The 20,752-nt window shown below is 34.6% G+C and overlaps 2 protein-coding genes across 2 annotated transcripts; both read right to left on the reverse strand.

The window, feature by feature from the left end:
• Positions 1–3,283: 3,283 nt before the first annotated feature.
• Positions 3,284–7,728, reverse strand: LOC134230375 (17-beta-hydroxysteroid dehydrogenase type 6-like). Its single transcript, XM_062712150.1, has 5 exons — positions 6,913–7,728; positions 6,269–6,478; positions 5,166–5,348; positions 4,581–4,713; positions 3,284–4,311 (listed from the first exon to the last, which is right to left on the reverse strand). The coding sequence occupies exons 1-5, from the start codon at positions 7,121–7,123 to the stop codon at positions 3,888–3,890; spliced, it is 1,161 nt and encodes a 386-aa protein (XP_062568134.1). The 5' UTR covers positions 7,124–7,728; the 3' UTR covers positions 3,284–3,887.
• Positions 7,729–14,552: 6,824 nt separating this feature from the next.
• On the reverse strand, positions 14,553–19,204 carry LOC134230376 (retinol dehydrogenase 7-like). Its single transcript, XM_062712151.1, has 5 exons — positions 18,626–19,204; positions 17,964–18,173; positions 16,581–16,763; positions 15,899–16,031; positions 14,553–15,740 (listed from the first exon to the last, which is right to left on the reverse strand). Exons 1-5 carry the CDS (start codon positions 18,834–18,836, stop codon positions 15,323–15,325), a joined length of 1,155 nt encoding a protein of 384 aa, XP_062568135.1. The 5' UTR covers positions 18,837–19,204; the 3' UTR covers positions 14,553–15,322.
• Positions 19,205–20,752: the final 1,548 nt, after the last annotated feature.

The raw sequence follows: 20,752 nt of genomic DNA on the forward strand, positions 1-20,752 counted from the left end.
ATGAGAATTTTCTTTGATCATAAGTGAATTCTTTATTTATACATTAGTTTAAACGGTTTCTTGAATACTTACATAAAACAAAACTGGATTGAGATGCTGGACGTATAATAATGTCATTTATTTATTTATTTATTTTGCTTCAGGAAAAGCCTCTTTTGAATGAAAGTGGCTGTAATAGATACACAATGTAGTTTTTACCAATTTATATTATTATATCACAGTCCATGTCGGTGGTTTTTTAATGTTTACTTAAAATGCGTTAACCCTTGGTGCAAAACTTTAAAAAGTTTAAAGATGATTGATGTAATGCGATACCTGAATTCTTTGTGGTACATAAAAAAATTGGTCACGACGTAACATGTAATACGATTCTTCGACTTAAAACTGATATCTTCGGAGATGTTTACAATAATGTTCTTCATTTAAAAAGAAATGTACTCTTTCTCTCTTTAAATTCTGAATCCTTATCGAATTGTAGCGTGACAGGTTTGATTCCATATGTTATATTTCAAACATTTTTTGGAAGATAATACGAATTCTGCACAATTTACTCTAGGTGCCTTGGTGTCTCTGAGAAATTCAGGAAATGGCTAGACCTATCAGTCGCAGCATAAAGAAACCCATGTCTTTATGCGTTAAAACAACAAACAATTCTATTCTATGTGTAATTAAATGGAAACAATAAACACTCTGTTGTCGAAGGTAATGCAGGATGGTAAATACGTACACCTAATTTGTGAATGCACTGTTACAACGCACTTTGAAAAATTACGCACTTTGAAAAAAATTTTCAAAGTGCGTTAAAATTTGGGATCAAGCTAACGCACTTTGAAAAAAATAATTTTTTTTCAAAGTGCGTTAATATCGACCATATTAACGCACTTTGAAAAAAATGTAAAGATTGATCAATATTCCTTCAAATAATCGGTATGATAAAAAACAGATTCTGGTTTGATAATTTTTTCATGATAAAGTCACAGTAGGACCTGAGATATTGACGTTATAAATATTTAAGGTTTTGATAAAATAAAAGGGAAAATTAAAGGGTCTTGAAAAAAAGAGTGACGATTGTTTAAGTTCATTAATTCGTTTCTTCTTTTTTGTTTTTAAATCTAGTCTTTGATAAGTAGATGTAAAGGTGTATAGGGGGCACTAACAGAGGACAGCTTCAAGCAACTTAGCATTTATCATAATAAAAAGGGGCCAATTTGATTGTTCAAAACTATGAAAATTCTTTCTCTCTCATACGTTTTACTCTACTTAAAAATTTCTTGTTTTCATCTGTTTTTATCAACTCATTTATTATTGAAAGTTTTCAAAGTCATACCAGTTAGGTAAATACATAATTATATGAATGCTTTGAGTATAGCATAGACATCGAGACTGGGCGAAGGGCCAGGGGAGGGGATGGGGGGCTAAGCCCCCCACTTATTTTGGAAAGATATATACATCGTATAAGCATTGAAAATGCAGCGTACCCTTTTTAGGTTTACTGCTCCCCTCCCCCGTTTGTTACCGACACCTATGTATTGGAAAGATAAAGATTTGGACTGAGGGATCTTATACCCGTCTTCTCCTCTTTTCGACAGAAATAAATCAATTCATTTTTGAGGATAGGGTTAGGCTTAGTTTTTTGAAAGATAAATAAGTAAAATAACAAATAAAATCTTTCCATGACTAAAATATGATTTTTGTTCAAAGTGCGTTAAGTGTCTCCATGGTAAAATATATTGATGTAGAATCTTAACGCACTTTGAAAAAATTTTTCAAAGTGCGTTGAGTTGGTCCCAAATTTAACGCACTTTGAAAAATTTTTTCAAAGTGCGTTGATATTGTCCCAATTTTAACGCACTTTGAAAAAAAATTTTCAAAGTGCGTAATTTTTTCAAAGTGCGTTGCCACAATGCACTATACCTTATGTTGTTTGTGAGGGTGGATGCAAGGCGTACAAGACACAGACTCTCTGAGACCAAAAAAAAAATCTTTTTCCTCTTTTTATATACAGTAAACATGACATTTTTAAAACGTGTTAATTTCAGCGAATTTTTATTTTAATTTTAATGAGAGTATTCAGACACACCTAGAAAAGCACATAAGTTAATACACAAAATACGCCATCCTGAAACCAAGCGCCTATGACGCCTATGATACATCTCACTGAACTCAGAGTAATAGCTAGACCCTACAGCGACTGTCCCATCTGTTCCATATGTGGATGTTTTACTAACTGTAAACGATAATTAATGCCCAACTAATTACTAAACCGAAAGACAAACGGTATGACTGAAGTTTTCATCATCATTTTTTCTTTTTTATGTAGCAACATTCCAATATCACCTACATAGGAAGTTCATGTCTACCATCTGATCTGATACACAAGAACGTGTGCTGATTGTCATCAATTTTTAAACCCCAGGCAACCTACTGACAAATAAGTTAATATTACATTTAATTAAACAATAATGTTTAAAAATAGCTTTTTGCAAATTCTAGGGTCATATAATGACTTGTCAGTATATATAGCCTATCTCTGCCTCGTATTTTGTCTGACATGTTTCAAATCATTTTACATCATTGCTTTTATTCTAAATTTGACTGCCGGGTACATGTACTTCGTCTTCTTGGTACATAGGGCATACAGCGGGTATGAACAGTGTAGTGTATAGTTACTTCTGCTAGGTACTTATTCCATCTTCGCTGCGGTTTCAAGGGTTCCGTATTTTTGCCCTGTTTATGATTCTTTTTGTTTGCCATATTTATGGGATTCATCACTGTTCCTAATTAGGGCTCATAACAAGTGTTTGTCCGATTGTCCGTGATCAGTTTATTTTGTGATCCGACTAGTCAATCTTTAGACACACTTTGATACTCTCCTACCTGTACGGGATAGCGTGAATATGATTTTGTTTTCATCCTAAATAATTCTATTACCACTGGCACTTTATGGTTCAGTTTCATATCGTTGACTGACAAGGACGACATCTAATGACTCTAGGTTCAGGCGGTGCTACTATTTTTACATTAGTTAGGCTCCATTTTTTTTAAATACCTAACAATTCTCTCTTAAATATTATCTAAAAATATAATTCCTTCCTGCAAATTTCTGCACACTTGTGCGTCGGACAAGTTAACAAGTAGTACGGACAAGTAATATTTCTTGGTAACCAGTCCCACAACAAGCGGTGTTTTAGTTCATTTTAAACCCTAATGCTTTCCCTTTTTTACCGTTGGAGATGTATACTAAAAAGCTCTTTTCTCTGAAAACAGATGCAAGAAGTGAAAGTAGCGTTATTATGATGTTTATTTGAATATGTTCAATATTTAAAAAATCTGAAAATACATATATATATAGGTTTTTAAAAAACATAATTAAAACATTATACACAAGATATACGTTATACACTATAAATACTTTTATAATAATTGAATTCACCAGTGATATAAAAAGAGGTATTTCTTTGCACAACAGAGTTTGGCTTTTGATTTTCAATGCCCTACAACATCACAGCTCGGATTTCAAAGATTTTTTATACAACCAAAGAGAATGATATATTAGCGGTTTCTGTTTATATTCCTTCTTTAGGGTGCTAACTGCTATCCAGAGAGACTGGATGTATCGACAAATTGCCATCATTTTCACCAAGAGATTCGGTCATGTTTAACAGCAATAAGAAATGGCACTTCTTCTATCCAAAAATTAGGGCCCAATATCATTAGATTCCTCAATATTAATATCATTTTTTTTTCTAAGATTTAAAATTAATTCCTATTTTAAATATCACCTTTCAAAGTATCCTTTTTTAAAAGAGGTTTGGAAATTCCAAATTATGATTGTCTGTAAAAACAAAGACACAATACAATTTTTAGGCGATAATCCATATAAGTCTTCAGGGCTTTTTGGATTCTGAATTTTGTCGGAACACATTTTTCAGCGTTAGATTAAATGTGGGGGAAGCTGAGTTTTGTCTGGACAAGCTTTTTGGTGTTTGTGCCGGTTTTGTCGGCAGTTTATACGTTTTCATGAAGACTTTGTCCCGAGTTTCATCGGGCAAAATACCCAGAAAGTTTGCTCTTAAGTCCGACATCCAATAAGGAACATAACGATGTTTTGGACTGGCAGATGTAACGGCCTCTTCCATTTGTTTAACAACCTCCCCGACGTTACTACGTGCACGCCTCATGTGCGTTGAAATACTTTTACAGAATGCATCGAAGTATTCCTCTCCGTATACCTCCTTGACCTCGGATGGAGTTTCAGCCCATGACTTCCGGTTGGCGTTAATAAGGTAATCCGATTCAACAATGGGTGTCCTAAAGAAAGATGTAAATTTTTACGTGTGGCTAGAACATAAGCAGTTGAAGTAGGAATTTACGGCTTCTGAATTTCGCAGTTCAATGACACAGAGTAATGCGCTTCATTGTACATGTATGTATAGGCAAACTTAGCAGTTCAACATTGAATTGTAATTTAAATGGTTATTTATTTAATTAAAAGTATATTCATTGGTAATTTATGATTGTGAAAGTTAACAAATATTTTTGGTTGTCATGCAATACAAAAATATCACAAACTACGTTACCTATACAATCCTGGTTCTATAGTAATGACCTTGACACCAAACTTTGCCATTTCCTGTCGTAATCCATCGGAGAAGGCAATGCATGCTTTCTTGGACATAGAATAGGCAGCAAATGCTGGGACGGTGAAACGACCTAGAAAATAGTAATTGCGAGGCTAAGGCATTTATTTTTCACATGTACTTATTTGTATATTGCTGGAACATGCATTAAAAGTTTGCAGTGTAGACGTGCAGATTTTGTACAAAGTTAATTACATGACACGAATGACTATCTACACTTACATACACACAGTCACTGATGATTGACATTTTGTTCAAGTCATTAGCTATAGAAAAGGGCAGTAATAGAACCATTTTACCAATTGTAACATGCCAATTTCACTTTTTTCATAACGTTTGAATTGAGTCATGTTTGAGTTGTTTGCTCGATAGTGTAGGTCTATAGTATGATATTCCGCACAAATGATACCGAAAGTCAAATAAAAACCCGAAACAACTAAATGCGTCATCGAAAGATATTTCAGTTTCATTTTTTCTTCCGAAATATTATTTTAGGAGCGCACTGAAAAAGATTATTTTTCTTACCAGCCAGACTAGCTACGTTAATAACTCGCCCCTCTCCATCGCGAAGAAGCGGCAAAAACGCTTTTGTAACCCTGACAACACCAATGACGTTGACGTCCATTATTTGCTGAAACTGCGTGACAGAGCACCATTCTATCTCTTGAAATGTTGCTATACCAGCGTTGTTAACCAGTGCCCACAAAACTGTGAAAAAGAGAGAAAGAAACAAAAGTAAATAGACAGCAAAGTGAATTTTAATGAAATATTTACTTGTGAAATTCCTTTGATAAAAACCTGGCTGTACTAGAAAAAAAATGTTAACATATTTTGACAATTTGTGTGCGCTTAATTTGTTTGAATTTTTAATTTACTCCATTATTTGTTCGTCCTATTGATTTCCCTCTGTTTAAGGACCAATTCAAACAAAAATGTAATAAAAACGGTTCTGAATTGCAGTCATAATGATTGGTAAATACCGAAATCTCTACACAATAGCCAGATGACTTTATCAATAGCTAGAGGCAACAAGTTTGGCATGCAGTCTATGTTTTGCAGGCTGTAATTGAAAAATGTTTTTGAAAAATCTGGCAATTAACTGCACCGAAATCGTGCAAATAGATATCCCAGACTCTCACTGTAGTGCGTAGCTTTGCTATCTTGACTAATTTAACGATTCAACGAAGATGTCTATTTGAAAATGGTGCTTTTTCTGGAGAAAAAATCTAAGCTTATTCCTCTGCAAGTATAGTTGTTGAAAAAGTTTTTACTTTCAGATTAAATGCTTTAATTTGAAAAATCCGTGCACCATTATGAACACATATTAATCTCTTTTTACTACTGATAAATGATTCTTGTAATTAACGATGAAGTTAATCAATCGCAGATGACTTTTTCCATGTTTTTCGTTTACTATTTATATCAAGGTACCTCATAAGAATCGATCGTATTTCAAATTTACGATGCAAACACATATACATTAGGTAGAGGTTAATGTAGCAGAAAGATAAAACGTCAGTTTAAGAAATTTATAAGTTTAAAACTCTCCTTTCTTGCTTATAATCTGATCGGCCTTTATGTAACTTGTTATTGACTGACTGTTTGAGGTGTCCCTTTGAAGGCTTTACCTTTCCCGTTTAGATTTTCTTTGATGGTCTGCACGGCTTTTTGCACTTGCCAATCATCCGTGACGTCCAGTTGCACAACATGTATGTTATTGGAACTTTCTTTCAAGCTCCGTGCACCCTCACGATCCAAAAACAGACAACCAGCAAAAACGGTGAATCCTCTTTTGGCCAAGTTCAGAGCCAAACTGTGGCCGAAACCACTGTCACAACCTTGCAAAACGTAATATTTAAAAGCTTTACTTTATAATATACCCCAGAGATGAATATAATATCGTTCAACAGAGTAAAAACATATTTTTAAAAGGTTTTGCATGAAAGAAAACATTTAAAGGGTGACTGAGCGCAATGATCTATAGGTTAAGTCAGTTTCGTCTGAATTAAAGCAGGAAGAAACATTCTGGTCAATCACTTGTAGTTAAGTAAGGAAAAAATTCTTATCTTGGAGACGAAAGCATTTCATACATAAATTTACGACATACCTCTATGAACTTCTTACCATACGAAATAAACACATGAAGTAAATAAAAAATTTGCCAAATCTCGAGCGCACCTGTGTGAAATTTCGCGACATAAAAAAGATTAAGCCAGTCATAAAATAATCAATCCAAATACATTCAATATTTACTCAATATGAAAATATTTACCTGTGATAAGAACGGCCTTATCCTGTGGAGAAACGGTACCCGAGGACACGGGTATGAAAACGAAAGCCAGACCCAAACAAAGTGCACATAACAAATTCCAAAATGATAAGTTCTCTTGAAGAAACACAAATAATGGATAGCATAGTCTAGTCAGTAAAATAAATAAAACAGAAACTATGATATAATATCCAAGTTTTCGTCTGGTCGACATTTTTCTATCTCCTGAATACTATATATCGCCGAGGTTTTATGACAGCACAGTTCAAAGGGTACCTGCTCCAAGTTCTTTCAACATGCAAGCATTGATCTAGTAGCTCCACTATTTGGGTCAGGTTTGTTGTGTTAGTATATATATATGCACGCTTTCCTTTACCTAGATCCACATGGATCAAAAAGAGCACACTGTCACATAAACACCTTTGTGGTTTCACAAACAATACTAACCCACTTAGGACATGTGTGAGATACGGGGTTTATCTGATTACTCCCACTACGACTTCCTTTCTCGGGAATTTAACTCCCGGGTTTTTTTTCATTCAGACACTTATATTAATTATAAGCCAGTGGTCAAATAAAAACAGTGTGTATTTGCGTAACGAAATCTCGCACCCAAATAAGATATATTCCTTTCGTTCAAGCGATTAATATAAACACCAAACTTGGTTTTCGACCAACCTTTTAAAAATCCCAAAACATCGTCACCAATTGTTTGTCTAATGTTCAATAGTAAATCCCGAGGAGCGTTGATGACATAAATATGTTTTTCATTAAATGTCTGGATGAGAGAATAAAGATATTTATTTTTCTTATGCATGTAAATGGATCTTATCTTTACTGAGAACAGCGTAAATAAGCAGAACCCTAAGTACAATATTCTTTAATGCGAAATGCACCTTTGAATGCATCTAGTCTTGAGTGATTGCATCAAATAATCCTTAGCTATATATCTATGTGATGATTACCTTCAGTATCATTTTTTAAATAATTCAGACTACAAATAGCACTGTGCATGTATATAATTGAAAAAGAAAAGAAGCGCAAATTTGAAAGTTTTTTCCATGTTAAAACGAATGTGTAAGGCGGTATAAGGCCAAAGACCTCAAGAATGTGCTGACGGTTAAAGAATTTTCCGAATGTTCTTAATTTTTTACGGTTTTTCAACTGATTTAAGACACTTAAGATGAAGCGCGTTAGTCGGAGAATATATGTTTCCTTCATAATATGAGTTCAATACTCACAGTAATTCAACTGAAAACTTTGCTTGCTTTTACTGGATGCTCTATGAAACAAAAAAAGTCGAAAATTCCAGAATAATAATGGAATTCTAGAATAGAAAAAAAAATTAAATCGTCCTCTAGTTTTTTTTTTATCTCCTATCACTCAAAACCAATAATCAATATGAAACCGAAATAAAAATCGATTAGAACGGAAATATTTGCATTGTCCTGAGATATTAATGGGGACAAAAGATGCCCTGAGTTTGCTTTGTTCTTTATTATCCCCCCCCCTCTCTCTCTCTTTCTATGTTTCCATTATCCTACAGGTCGTCATTTTTTTGTAAAATACCAGTTGTCTGATTACATGTCCAAATGAATGAATAAGTGCGCTACAGAATGGGTGAATTTATTTAATTCTCTGTTGCCTTTTTAAATTCGGTTTCAATATCTCCCCACTTGTGAGTACTAGTGCCCCAGGAAAGTGCAGGTTTACTCCAGAATCCCCAGGACTAGTGCAATATGCCTTTGGGTTAGTGCAGTATGCTTTAGTGCGCAAAATTCCAAACAAATCCTTCTCTATTTTACTTTCGCTTGTACGTGCTTCCACACACTTCATAATGATTTGTTTCAAGTGTAACTCTGCAGCATGATGAAATATGTGTATGAATATGGAAGTTAATTTTGATATTATGCTTTGAAAGAGAGAGAGAGAGAGAGAATACTTTAATGACTCTATTGTAGTTCTAATTCATTATACATGTATGTATCACAGCAGCTTAATACTTAAAGCTTGTTGATAGTATCTATGATTGTGGCATGAATGCACGATCAAGTGTGCTACTTCAAAGTTTGAATGGGAATTTTTTGGAAGCCTCTGCTCACTTACGCAAGAAATACTAGTAGTTATGGAATTCATGAAATTTTTCCGTATGGGTTTTACTTAGAGGGAAGTACACAATCATCACACCTTTCAAAGAAATGCAAAGCGAGTTTTGTGTTGAATTTTAAATCTTTACGTTTTTATGAACATATACCGGGTACATTGAGAAGTTGAGAATTTTCTTGGCTAACATATGACAGACAAGTTGCACTTGATCAAGTTCTAAATGAAATATATGGAGACAACAAAGAGTATTCAAGCTCAAACGTCCTTAAACAATACAAAATAGGAGCAGAGCAATCAAAACGGACTTCTAAAACATCAGAGGTGGGATCAGGTGACATGGAGGAGTGAGCATCCATGCCGAATGGTCACATCCGCCGTGTGCTCCTTGTCATGATCCGGAAATAACGGAAAAGTCCTATATTCAATAGTTATACATCTAAGCCTTATGCCTCGCCTGGTGTATTTTAAACAACAAACAGCGAGAATGTAGTTCTGTCACATTTCCTTATTGGTAATTTATCTTGATCAAAGACGTTTACAAATGTTGATATTTACATGTACATTTAAAGTTGTAGCTGTGGTATCTCTATTTGTAATGTTATTGTAGTTCTTACAGGTATATCTACCTTTAATTTTGCTGCTAGTGCTACTATAGATGCATTTTGATATTTATTTGTAATTTTAATAAATCTATTTCTCTACATTTGATTTATGAATGTTATGTTGCTGAATCTAAAGGTGTAATTTTTTAAAAAAGAAATATGGAGGTAATGAATAGTATTCAAGCTCAAAACTCCATTACAGAAATATTAATAAGGAACAGAGCAAACTCAGGCGTCTGTAACATCAGAGGTGGGACCAGGTGTCATGGAAAAAGAAATATCCCCTGTCAAATGGTCACACCCGCCGTGTGCTCCTGGTCATGATCGGGAAATAACAAGAAAATCAGAAGACAATTTAGTGTGTAAATAATGGTCAAATAATTGATATACAAAATGTCAATCATTTGACTTGATGTTAGAGTGTTCATGCTGACAAGGTCGTTTTTTCGACCATAGAATTAGCGACATGATGACTTTAAACGAAGCTATTGATTTAATTTCTTTGGTTTGTTAACTTGCTTTTCAATAGCTTGCTACTCTGTATGTGATAGTTATAGAGGTATCACACTTTTGTCAGAGTGTCAAGAAAAGTATTCTTTATAATAGTGATACAAAGGATCCAAGATGAAGTGAAAAAGAAGAGGAAGAAGCTTGCTTTAGCTGTTTAGAAGAGTGGGGAGCACAAGGAACACTCCCTAACATCATAGAACATGTACCGAATGGAACTCGACATTATTTGTAAACTAAGTTGAATTTGAAAAGGCATTTGATTCCATTGATATACAGAGCCTTGGTCTATCCTGAAGCATTTTGGGATCACAGATAAACCGGTCAGAGTGGTGAATCTCCTATAAAATTCCTATGTACAGTCTGTTAAGATGAAGTAGAATCTGAACTGGTTCGGGGTAACAACAGGACCGCAGGTCTGCACAATGTCTGGATTTTGATTTTTGTTGGTGATAACTTTCATAGTTAGAAGAACTACAGGAACAGAACCAAGAGAAATTTCACAACAAAACTTGGGAATCTAGACTTCACAGATGATCTTGCTATGCATTCCTCAAAATTTCGGGACATCCAAAAAAAAAAGACACAAAAACTAAATGAAATTGCTAGACAGGGTGGACTCAAAATAAACATCGAGAAAACCAAAGTGTTAGTGATGAGGCTAAACTCTGACATAATATAGCCAGTCAAGATCGATGGACATAGTACAAGACCTGGAGGGCGTGGAAACATTTACAGTGTACTAACCATGGCAGTGTGATAACAACAAAGGGAGGATCTGATGAGGACATTACCAACAGACTGGGAAAAGCTAAATTCCTATTTGGAAGGCTTTGAAAAATCTGGAATTCTAATATATGGAAGTCAGACATAGGAAGTCAGACATAGAATCCGGAGTTCTAATATATGGAAGTCAGACATAGAAAACAACAGAGCGAGACCAAAAAAAAAGAGAAGATTTTCACCTTCCAGTATAGATACTTAAAAAGTCCTGAGAGGAAGATACACTGTAGCGTGATAAAATATCAAACGAAGAACTCAAACATAGAATAAAACAACCATCTAGAGCGAGTGAAACAATAACTCTCAGGAAGTGGAACTGGATTGGCCATAAATTTAGGATGGAACACAGCAGGATCTGTACTACTGCAATGACGTGGTACCCAGAAGAAAAGAGGAAAGTACACTGGCCTAAAATAACCTGAAGAAAAACAACGAAATAAGAAAGGATACAGCTTTATTGTGGGGAATATGGTTGTATATAAAGTATAAAAGTCGTAAGTTTTTACGTGTTGATTTTGGTAAGATTTGTGATTTCAGATTTTCCAATATTCCTTGGAATTTTTAAGTATCCGCATCTGAGTTACACCAGTTCTCGAATACACACAGATGTACATTGTTGCACAGTACTCCTGAAGTTTCTCCTTCAAACCTTTTTATTAGGACACGAAGTATAAAGTGATAATAGGAATCAGGGCCCAATCCCATGATTATAAAAATTGAATTGACTTCAAAATATCTTTTAAACCGAGGAAACCATTTTGAACTTTTATGAAAATTTGCATAAAACGCCGAAACCGTTTATACATAAAATATCACGTGAACATACAGTTTCATCATCATAACACAACCAAACTACGAAGCAGAAGATCCATGTGTTATTGCACTTTTACTAGATCCTTGTTTAAACTTAAAAAAAAAAGATATTCATGTTATTCTTATTCAGTAGTTATAAATCTAAGCCTTATGCATCGCCTGGTGTATTTTAATCCACAAACAGCGAGAATGTAGTTCTGTCACATTTCTTCATTGGTAGTTGGTCCCGAGGGGATCCGGGTTAGAGTAGGTCCTCAGTACCCCCTTGCTTGTCGTAAAAGGCGACTAAATGGGGCGGTCCTCTTCGGATGAGACCGTATAAACCGAGGCCCCGTGTCATAAAGATCCCTCCCTGCTCAAAGGCCATAAGTGCCGAGCAAAGGCCTAAATTTGCAGCCCTTCACCGGCAATGGTGACGTCTCCATATCAGTGAAATATTCTGGAGAGGGACGTTAAACAGTATACAATCAATCAATCATTGGTAGTTGTATCTCGATCATAGACGTTTGCAAATGTTGATATTTACATGTAAATTTAAAGTTGTAGCTGATGTATATCTATTTATAATGTTATTCTAGGTATTACAGGTAGATCTACCTTTAATTTTGCTGCTACTTTACATGCATTTTGATATTTATATTATGATATTTTACCAAAACTGTTTCTCTCGATAAGATATGATTGCAATGTTAATGTTGCTGAATCTAAAGGTGTATTTTAAAAAAAAAGAAATATGGAGGTAATGAATAGTATTCAAGCTGAAAACACCATTACAGAAATATAAATAAGGAACAGAGCAAACACAGACGTCTGTAACATCAGAGGTGGGACCAGGTGTAATGGAAAAAGAAGCATCCCCTGTCAAATGGTCACACCCGCCGTGTGCTCCTTGTCATGATCGGGAAATAACGAGAAAGTCAGTAGACAATTTAGTGTGTAAATAATGGTCAAATAATTGGTATGAAACACGTCAATCATTTGACTTGATGATAGAATGTTCATGCTGACAAGGTCGTTGTGTCGAGCGAATGATGACTTTAAATGAGGGTGTTGATATAATTTCCTTGGTTAATTAATTTGTTTGTCAATAGCTCGCCTTGTTTGTATGTGATAATAATAGAGGTATCACACTTTTGTCAGTGTCAAGAAAATTATTTTTATAATTTATAGTGATACAAAGGATCCAAGATGAAGTAAAAAGGAAGTTGCGAGAACAACCTTGCTTTAGAAGAGTGAGAGAGACAGCAGAACAACTGTTCACACTCTCTAATATCATGGAACAGTGTACCGAATAGAAATCGGCATTATTTGTAAACTACGTTGAATTTTAATAGGCATCTGATTCCATTGATATACAGAGGCTTGGTCTATCCTGAAGTTTTGGCATCACAGGTAAACCGGTCATAATGATGAAACTCCTACATTAATCATTCCAATGTACAGTTTTAGAGGATGGAGAAGAATCCGACTGGTTCCGGTTAAAACAGGAGTGAAGCAGGTCTGCACATTATCTGGATTCCTATTTTTGTTGGTTATAGATTTCATAGTTAGAACTACAGGAACAGAACCAACAGGAATTTCACAACAAAATTTGAAAATCTAGACTTCAGAGATGACCTTGCTATGCATTCCTCAAAATTTTGGGCCATCAAAAAAAGACAAAAAACTACTGTGAAATCGCTAATTTTCGTGGTGGTCTAATTTTCGTGGTTTTCGAGGTATGAAGAGACCCACGAATTAATGTCCCCCACGAAATGCTATTTTACACATATTTTACTACTGAACAATTCTTCAACCACAAAATCATATCCCCATGAACCAATATATTTTCCTCAAACCACGAAAATTTGACCCCTCGAAAATATGTGATTTTACAGTAAATGAAATTGCTTGACAAGCTGGACTCAGAATAAACATTTCAAAAACCAAAGTAATGAGACTCATCTCTGACATAATAGACCCAGTCAAGATTGATGGACAAGACCTTAAGGATGTATAAACATTTACTTACCTTGGACGTCTGACAACAACAAAGGGAGAATCTGATGAGGACATAACCAACAGACTTCGATAAACAAAATCCAAATTGGTAAGGCTCAGAAAAATCTGGATCTCATCCAAAATTTTCCATCCCAAGAAAAGTAAAGTTCTTTAACATCTTGGTCCTGCTAGTTCTAATGTATAGAAGTTTTACTTGGAAAACAACGAAACAAGACAAAAGGCAGATTGACACCTTCCAAAATATATGCCAAAATCCTGAGAATAAGATGGTCTGATAAAATATGAAGAACACCATCATAGAATAAAAACAACTGTCTAGAGCGAATGAAATAATAACGCTCGGGAGTGGAATTGGACTGGCCATAAATTTAGGATGGGAACAACAGGATTTGTACTACTGCAATGACGTGGTACCAAGAAGATTCAAGAAAAGAGGAAAATAAGCCGGCCTTAAACAACCTGAAGAACAATGGAACAAGAAAGCATTCAGATTTGATCGAATAGTTGCGTTTCAGCGGGTGCAGCAGCCAAAGACAGAGGCAGGTGAAGGCATTGTATAGGGACAAGTGGTCACGAAGAGGGTAGAGCAAAGGTAGGTGGGGTGAGGTTACAGCGTTTTAGAATTTATTTAGTATGCTCTTGTGTATTGAAACAACTAGGAGACACAAACCCCATTTCAGGACTGGTGATATATAAAAAATCAAAAATATAAACATAAATAAGGAAATTTGACGATAGAAAAATTAAAGTCATCACGTTTATCAAAGTTTTATGGCTAGATTATCATAAACATCTTTCTCTTGTAAAATATCCAAATTTGAAACAGATGTGTCAGACTTTGTGGTATCTTTTATTTCAAGTTCACGGGGATATATCGAGTCGACAAAATTAATAAAGTTTGACATTCTATACAAATACAAGTACATATGTATATATTACATGTATATATTGCAAACTTGCATTCGAGAAACAACTGTATCACATTTAACGATAACATTTCTAGCCACATATCAATTATCAGAGATGAGAAACAAAAATCATAAAAAATGGGAAACACAAAGTTAAAACAAGAGGCTAATGGGCCTCTAACCCCACCTGAGCCACTTTGGTCCAACTGTTCCTCAGCAGATTTATTTTTCCTTAAAAATTGATTTCATTTAATTCTTTTTTTAAAATCTATCCTTAGGGATTTTTAAAAAATCAAAACTGAATCATCTGACATAAATTGTAATAACTTCAATACCAATGTACTAGCAATCAACATGCATTGTGTCCAGCCCTAGCTAGTTCTATTTTAAAAATTGCTTCAACACAACATTGTGCCCTTGACTCAGATGAACTTACAACATACAATAAATCTTTAAATATTAAAAAAGTACCAGGGTATGACAAAATGAAAAACATTTCATTGAAATATTTCTAGCACACTACTGTTTTCTAACATTATTAAGCTAATAAAGTTGACTTCAAACCTTAGCCACAACCGCGGAGATATACGTGTCTCACTGTAAACAACACCTGATTTGGAACTTATCAATAAAGTAATAAAAAGAGTGTTTAAAAATGCGGAACATCTTTAAACATCATTGTTGATTAAGTCTTCAGGACTTCTCTGAATTTTGTCTGAACACATTTTTCAGGTGTAGATTAAGTGTGGGTGATGACGAGTTCTGCCTTGATAAACTTTTAGGTGTCTGTGCCGGTTTTGTGGGCAGTTTATATGCATTCAGGAAGAACTTGTCCCTAGTTTCGTCAGACAAAATTCCCAATATACTGGCCCTTAAGTTTGATATCCAATAAGGAACATAACGATGTTTTGGATTGGCTGATGTAACGGCCTCCTCCATTTGTTGAACGACTTCCCCAACACTACTACGTGCTCGACTCATATGCGTAGAAATGCTTTTACAGAATGCATCGAAGTATTCCTCTCCGTATACCTCCTTGACCTCGGATGGAGTTTCAGCCCATGACTTCCGGTTGGCGTTAATAAGGTAATCCGATTCGACAATGGGCGTCCTAAAGAAAGACGGAATTACATCTGTATTTGATTTCACTGTCTTATGATGTCATATATATAATCAATCTTTGAATAATGTAATTATGGTTAATACCAAGAGCTGATTTAAAAAAAAACACGTTAAAAACTGCTTCACTTTCAGTGCTGTTGAACAAACCTGTACAATCCCGGTTCTATAGTGATGACCTTAACACCAAACTTCGCCATTTCTTGCCGTAATCCATCTGAGAAGGCAATGCAGGCCTTCTTTGACATTGAGTAGGCAGCAAAAGCCGGTACAGTTAGACGACCTACAAAAAAGAATGGCAAAGAAAAAATGAAATAATTTAATGCTGGTAGGCAGGCGAAAATGAACATGTAGGCTCAGAGCAATGAAATATCAAGTATTGGTTGGATTCTCCACGTACCCCTTCTTTCTATTATCAAATAAAACCAAGTTCAACAACTTTGTTGAAAAAGATTGTCAACTGAAACTTCGATCGGGCTATACAGGAAAAGTATTTCCGAGCTGAATTCTGATTCGAACTTTGGACAATGCGATTAACCTCAGATAAAACCATAGGTTTGTTTATAGGTTATTTTATTTCAGTCAGATCATGCATCGAACATGGAGAACATCATCTTCTATTAATACATTTTATTTGTATGGAAATTATACTGAGTTATGTTGCAATTGTTTAAACCTGTGTACTTCTTTGAGTCCAATAAGACCAATTGCAGACGTCGAGCCGTTTAAGGAAAGATATATTGATTAACAGCTATATTTGAATCATTGGACTGCGTCATTGGGAGTTTTTTTTTAAATTTCATATGAGGACTGAATGTTTTCTTTTTCTTACCAGCCAGACTAGCTACGTTAATGACTCGCCCCTCTCCATCGCGAAGAAGCGGCAAAAACGCTTTAGTAACCCGGACAACGCCAATGACGTTGACATCCATTATTTGCTGAAACTGCATAACAGAGCACCATTCTATCTCTTGGAATGTTGCTATTCCAGCGTTGTTGACCAATGACCATAAAACTGTAAAATATAAAAGGTAACTTTAATAGAATTGTAATGAAATCTAATTAATTATGTTTATTCAAAATTAAGGACATATTGTTTTCTTTTAAATACAATTTTCCAAACCTAATTTTTCGAAGTCTCCTGAGTGTATATATATAATATACAATGAAGATAGTGATAATGTTCTTTGTATTAAGAGTGCATTTAGCAATGCCTAATTCATGCTTTGATGTATATCCACTGTCTTTGAAGTACATGTATTTTAGGGAAGAAAGTTTAAAATACAGAATTCACTTTAAAAAAAAAAAGTTTTGCTCAAATCTGTGAAGTTGTCTATTTACATTTCGTTAATCTGACCCTTCTTCGTGCTACAAATATGCAAATCATGTTCCTATATCTTGAACGTTCGTTTATGAATAATTCATTGAAATCTTTTTCCCAGGCCTTGCAGAGGGTTAAAAATGTCATCAATAAACCTGTATGTGTATACAGTTGTTGACAGTGAATATAATTAGTTAACCAAGGAAGAGAATCGTGGAATTTAAAACGTTATGTATAATAAAACGTGTATATATATATATACAAAGTTTAATGAAGATAATTACTCATACATGCTTATTCTGAAATTCTTTTATTGTATTATAAAGGTACAATAATAATTAATAAATATCAAATAAAGTGAATGGCGAATTAAACTTATTTCTTTGAATTCTTAAGCTTAATAGCAAGTAGTTGCAAAAGGAAATTATGCAACCTTAAAACTAAGTGACCAAAACCCATACAATGAGACTTACTCCACTCAAAACGATTTGAATTCATGTTATTCCGAATTATGTAACTCTACCAAGGTCAGTCAATACTGGTAGTACCTTGTAGATATGTGATAGTATGAATGACAAAATTTTATTTCATACAAGAATCCCCTCAAAAGAAAATTTACTACCCTGTAATAAGAAATTTGACCTAAATGTGTATTCAGTTTATGGTTGTAGGGCCTGGAGTAGTATACAACCTTTCAGATTGACTATAGATAAATTAACATTGTTCATTGGTCTACTTACTTTTCCTTCAAGTCGCTGTTAGCTGTAGATTTGAAAGATTGAAGTTTAATTAAATTTGTGTGGTTTTGTGTCGATTATTGTATATGGTATTGTCCATTTTTACATTTTCTAGTAAATATGTTTATGATATAGGTTGCATCATAAACAAACTTACCTTTCCCGTTGAGATTTTCTTTGACGGTCTGCACGGCTTTTTGCACTTGCCAATCATCCGTGACGTCCAGTTGCACTACTTGTATGTTACTGGAACTTTCTTTCAAACTCCGTGCACCCTCACGATCCGAAAACAAACAACCAGCAAAAACAGTGAATCCTCTTTTGGCTAAATTCAGAGCCAAACTGTGGCCGAAACCACTGTCACAACCTTACAAGAATAAAGAAAACACTTCAACGTTCTATTCAGTTTATATCATGTGCCCTTACAAGTAAATTAATATTAAACACACATATTCATGAAATTTATTTTGAAAATTAATTTTACTGTATTGTACTTGAAAAATATGTAATTTTTTTTAATTGAATAAGATCTTACAAGTTTTTTTTAAAAACAATATTCTTTGCTGGAATGAAACCTTTCAACCCTTATCAGAACAAGGATTTGTAACCGCAAAATCTTTAAACGTGTTAGAATTTGGTTTTTGCAGATAAATATGAAATCCTATCATGGGGATAAAGGAATTTATAAAATACCTTTAGATATGTGATCTTCATATAAACAAACAATTTTTGGCAAGTATGCATATGAGAAAATAGATAAATAAAAAGATCAGATTCGTTATAAATTGTTTTAAATATTAACTCAAAATGAATATTTACCTGTGATTATAACAGCCTTGTCCTGCGGTGAGACGGTACCTGAAGACACGGGTATGAAAACGAAAGCCAACCCTAAACAAAGTACACATAACAAACTGCCAGTGGACAAGTTCTCTTGAAGGAAAACAACTAAAGGAAAACACAATCTAGCAAGTAGAAGAAAAGCAACCACAGCTGAGATATAATATCCAAGCTTTCGTGTGGTCGACATTTCTAGTCTTCCAATGCTATCAGTGCGTCTTCACGACAGTCCAAAGTGCACGTTTGTGGTGTCTTTTCACGAATAAGAAAAGCCCTGTTATTTGAGATCCCTACGGATTTCGATTAATCAAGTACACAGTGTCCAAAACATTTACAACTGTTCGGACAATCGTTCCAGATTTACACCTCCAATAACTTCCGCCTTAGATATTTAATTTACGGATTATGCAATGAATTTTCAATATATTAAGCTATGGAAAAGTGCGTCCATAAAGAAAGCCCTCTGTTAAGTGACATAATTTATTCCACTTCAATGAATGATAAAAACAGGTCATGGATTTAAATTGCTGATTGGAGTCTTAAATTTCTCAAGTACGAGGGACTAAGAGTACAACATTCATTTGTATGTGTTGATAAACATGTAAACCGTAATTCCACGTAATTCAACGATTTTAGAATAATATAGAGGCTCCAAATAAAAAAAAGGAATATACATGTATTTTTTTTTAAATACCTTCATATACTAATTCATTTTCATACTATTTTCAGGGGGTAAACAATGAAAAGCATTATTATGTAGTATTATAACCTTGGAAAAGCATAGATCTGCATGTTTAGTTAGGTTTTGCATGAAAAGAAATAAAATAGAATGTTTATGTCTGATTGTTTAACACCCCTTTCGATAATTTTTCATTCATATAGAGAGGGCACCATTTGCCAGCGAAGTTTGCAAATGAATATCTCACTCGGCAAGAATAATTTTTAATTCATATAGAAAAGGCATCATTTGCTAACGAAGTTTGCAAATGAATATCTTACTCGGCAATCAGGGCCATTGAGCAGTGAGGGATCTTTTTTTTCGCGCCAGGACCTACTGCAACATAGGTACCTCGGTTTATATTGTCTCTTCCGAAGGACCAGTCTCTGTGTTCCGTTATTGGATTCGAACCCACGACGTAATCAAGGATCAATTTATTATACACCGCAAATCTTTAGCAAACGCTCTGACCACTGCACCACACTGGCGACAAAATGAAATGAAGTTTTAAAAACGCTGTCTTATTCATCAAAGCAATCTGCATAGAACTAGTATTTTTCTTTCAGAGTATGGTATTTTGCTGATCAAACCCTCGATAATGATATGACTTCAACTTCTGATATCCGCCCTTGTGCTCGTCTGCTTATTTCTAGTATCCAAAAGATGTTCCAGAACATTTTTGATGATTTAATCTTCAACAGCACATAGTGAACAGGGTGGATAGTGTCTTCCCACAAATTTTTATTAAAATAGAAAATTTGGTGTCATGAATTTTCTATTTTAATAAAAATTTGTGGGAAGACAATAGGGGTGCAGATTTTGGTTGCCAATCTATATCACTATTAATCATGGCACCAAATACAGATCATCTTAATGAGACTACAGCCAGTATGATGTTCCGTCGTCTCCTCAAGTCTTAGAGCCGTTGTTTACTTCACATCTCAGATCTTTGCAGTCTTTGAAAAAGCTTTTGCACAAAAAAATTTAATTCAACAGAAAACTGCCCAATACTTCATTAATGATACCGACAGTCTTTAGTAGACAAATGGTCTTAAACTGTCCTATTGTTTCAGAGTCTCTCTTTGAAGGCAATGACTCCTAGTATCTTTCTGCTTCTCACAAATAAGATGAAAAAGTTCCTTTTGGCTAAAGCACTTAGAAACTGATCCTTCTCTGCTCACTCCTCCATGACACTGATCCCACCTCTGATGTTTTGGAGGTCCGTGTTTGCTCTGCACCTATTTTTTATTGCTTTGTGGACTTTTGGTCTTGCATACTGTTCGTTATTTTCATATGTTTCTCTTTAGCACTTCTGGTATTTCTTGTACGGTTTGATGGAATTTTACCCAACCCTGGTGCTGATCCTGATCTTGCGTTTATTTCATTTT

The sequence above is a fragment of the Saccostrea cucullata genome, unplaced genomic scaffold (genome assembly GCF_032062105.1).
Source record: "Saccostrea cucullata isolate Sc308-1 unplaced genomic scaffold, CSIRO_AGI_Scuc_v1 ctg315, whole genome shotgun sequence".
NCBI lineage: Eukaryota > Metazoa > Mollusca > Bivalvia > Ostreida > Ostreidae > Saccostrea > Saccostrea cuccullata.

Excerpts from the sequence above, each read along its gene's own strand:
- LOC134230376 (XM_062712151.1), bottom strand. The coding sequence starts at position 18,836 with ATGTCGACCACACGAAAGCTTGGATATTATATCTCAGCTGTGGTTGCT. Across the intron at positions 16,032-16,580 it reads TAACGTAGCTAGTCTGGCTG|GTCGTCTAACTGTACCGGCT; the intron begins GTAAGAAAAAGA and ends TCTTTTTTGTAG. Across the intron at positions 15,741-15,898 it reads ATAGAACCGGGATTGTACAG|GACGCCCATTGTCGAATCGG; the intron begins GTTTGTTCAACA and ends GTCTTTCTTTAG.
- LOC134230375 (XM_062712150.1), bottom strand. The coding sequence starts at position 7,123 with ATGTCGACCAGACGAAAACTTGGATATTATATCATAGTTTCTGTTTTA. Across the intron at positions 5,349-6,268 it reads AGAAAATCTAAACGGGAAAG|TTTTGTGGGCACTGGTTAAC; the intron begins GTAAAGCCTTCA and ends TCTTTTTCACAG. Across the intron at positions 4,714-5,165 it reads TAACGTAGCTAGTCTGGCTG|GTCGTTTCACCGTCCCAGCA; the intron begins GTAAGAAAAATA and ends ACTATTTTCTAG.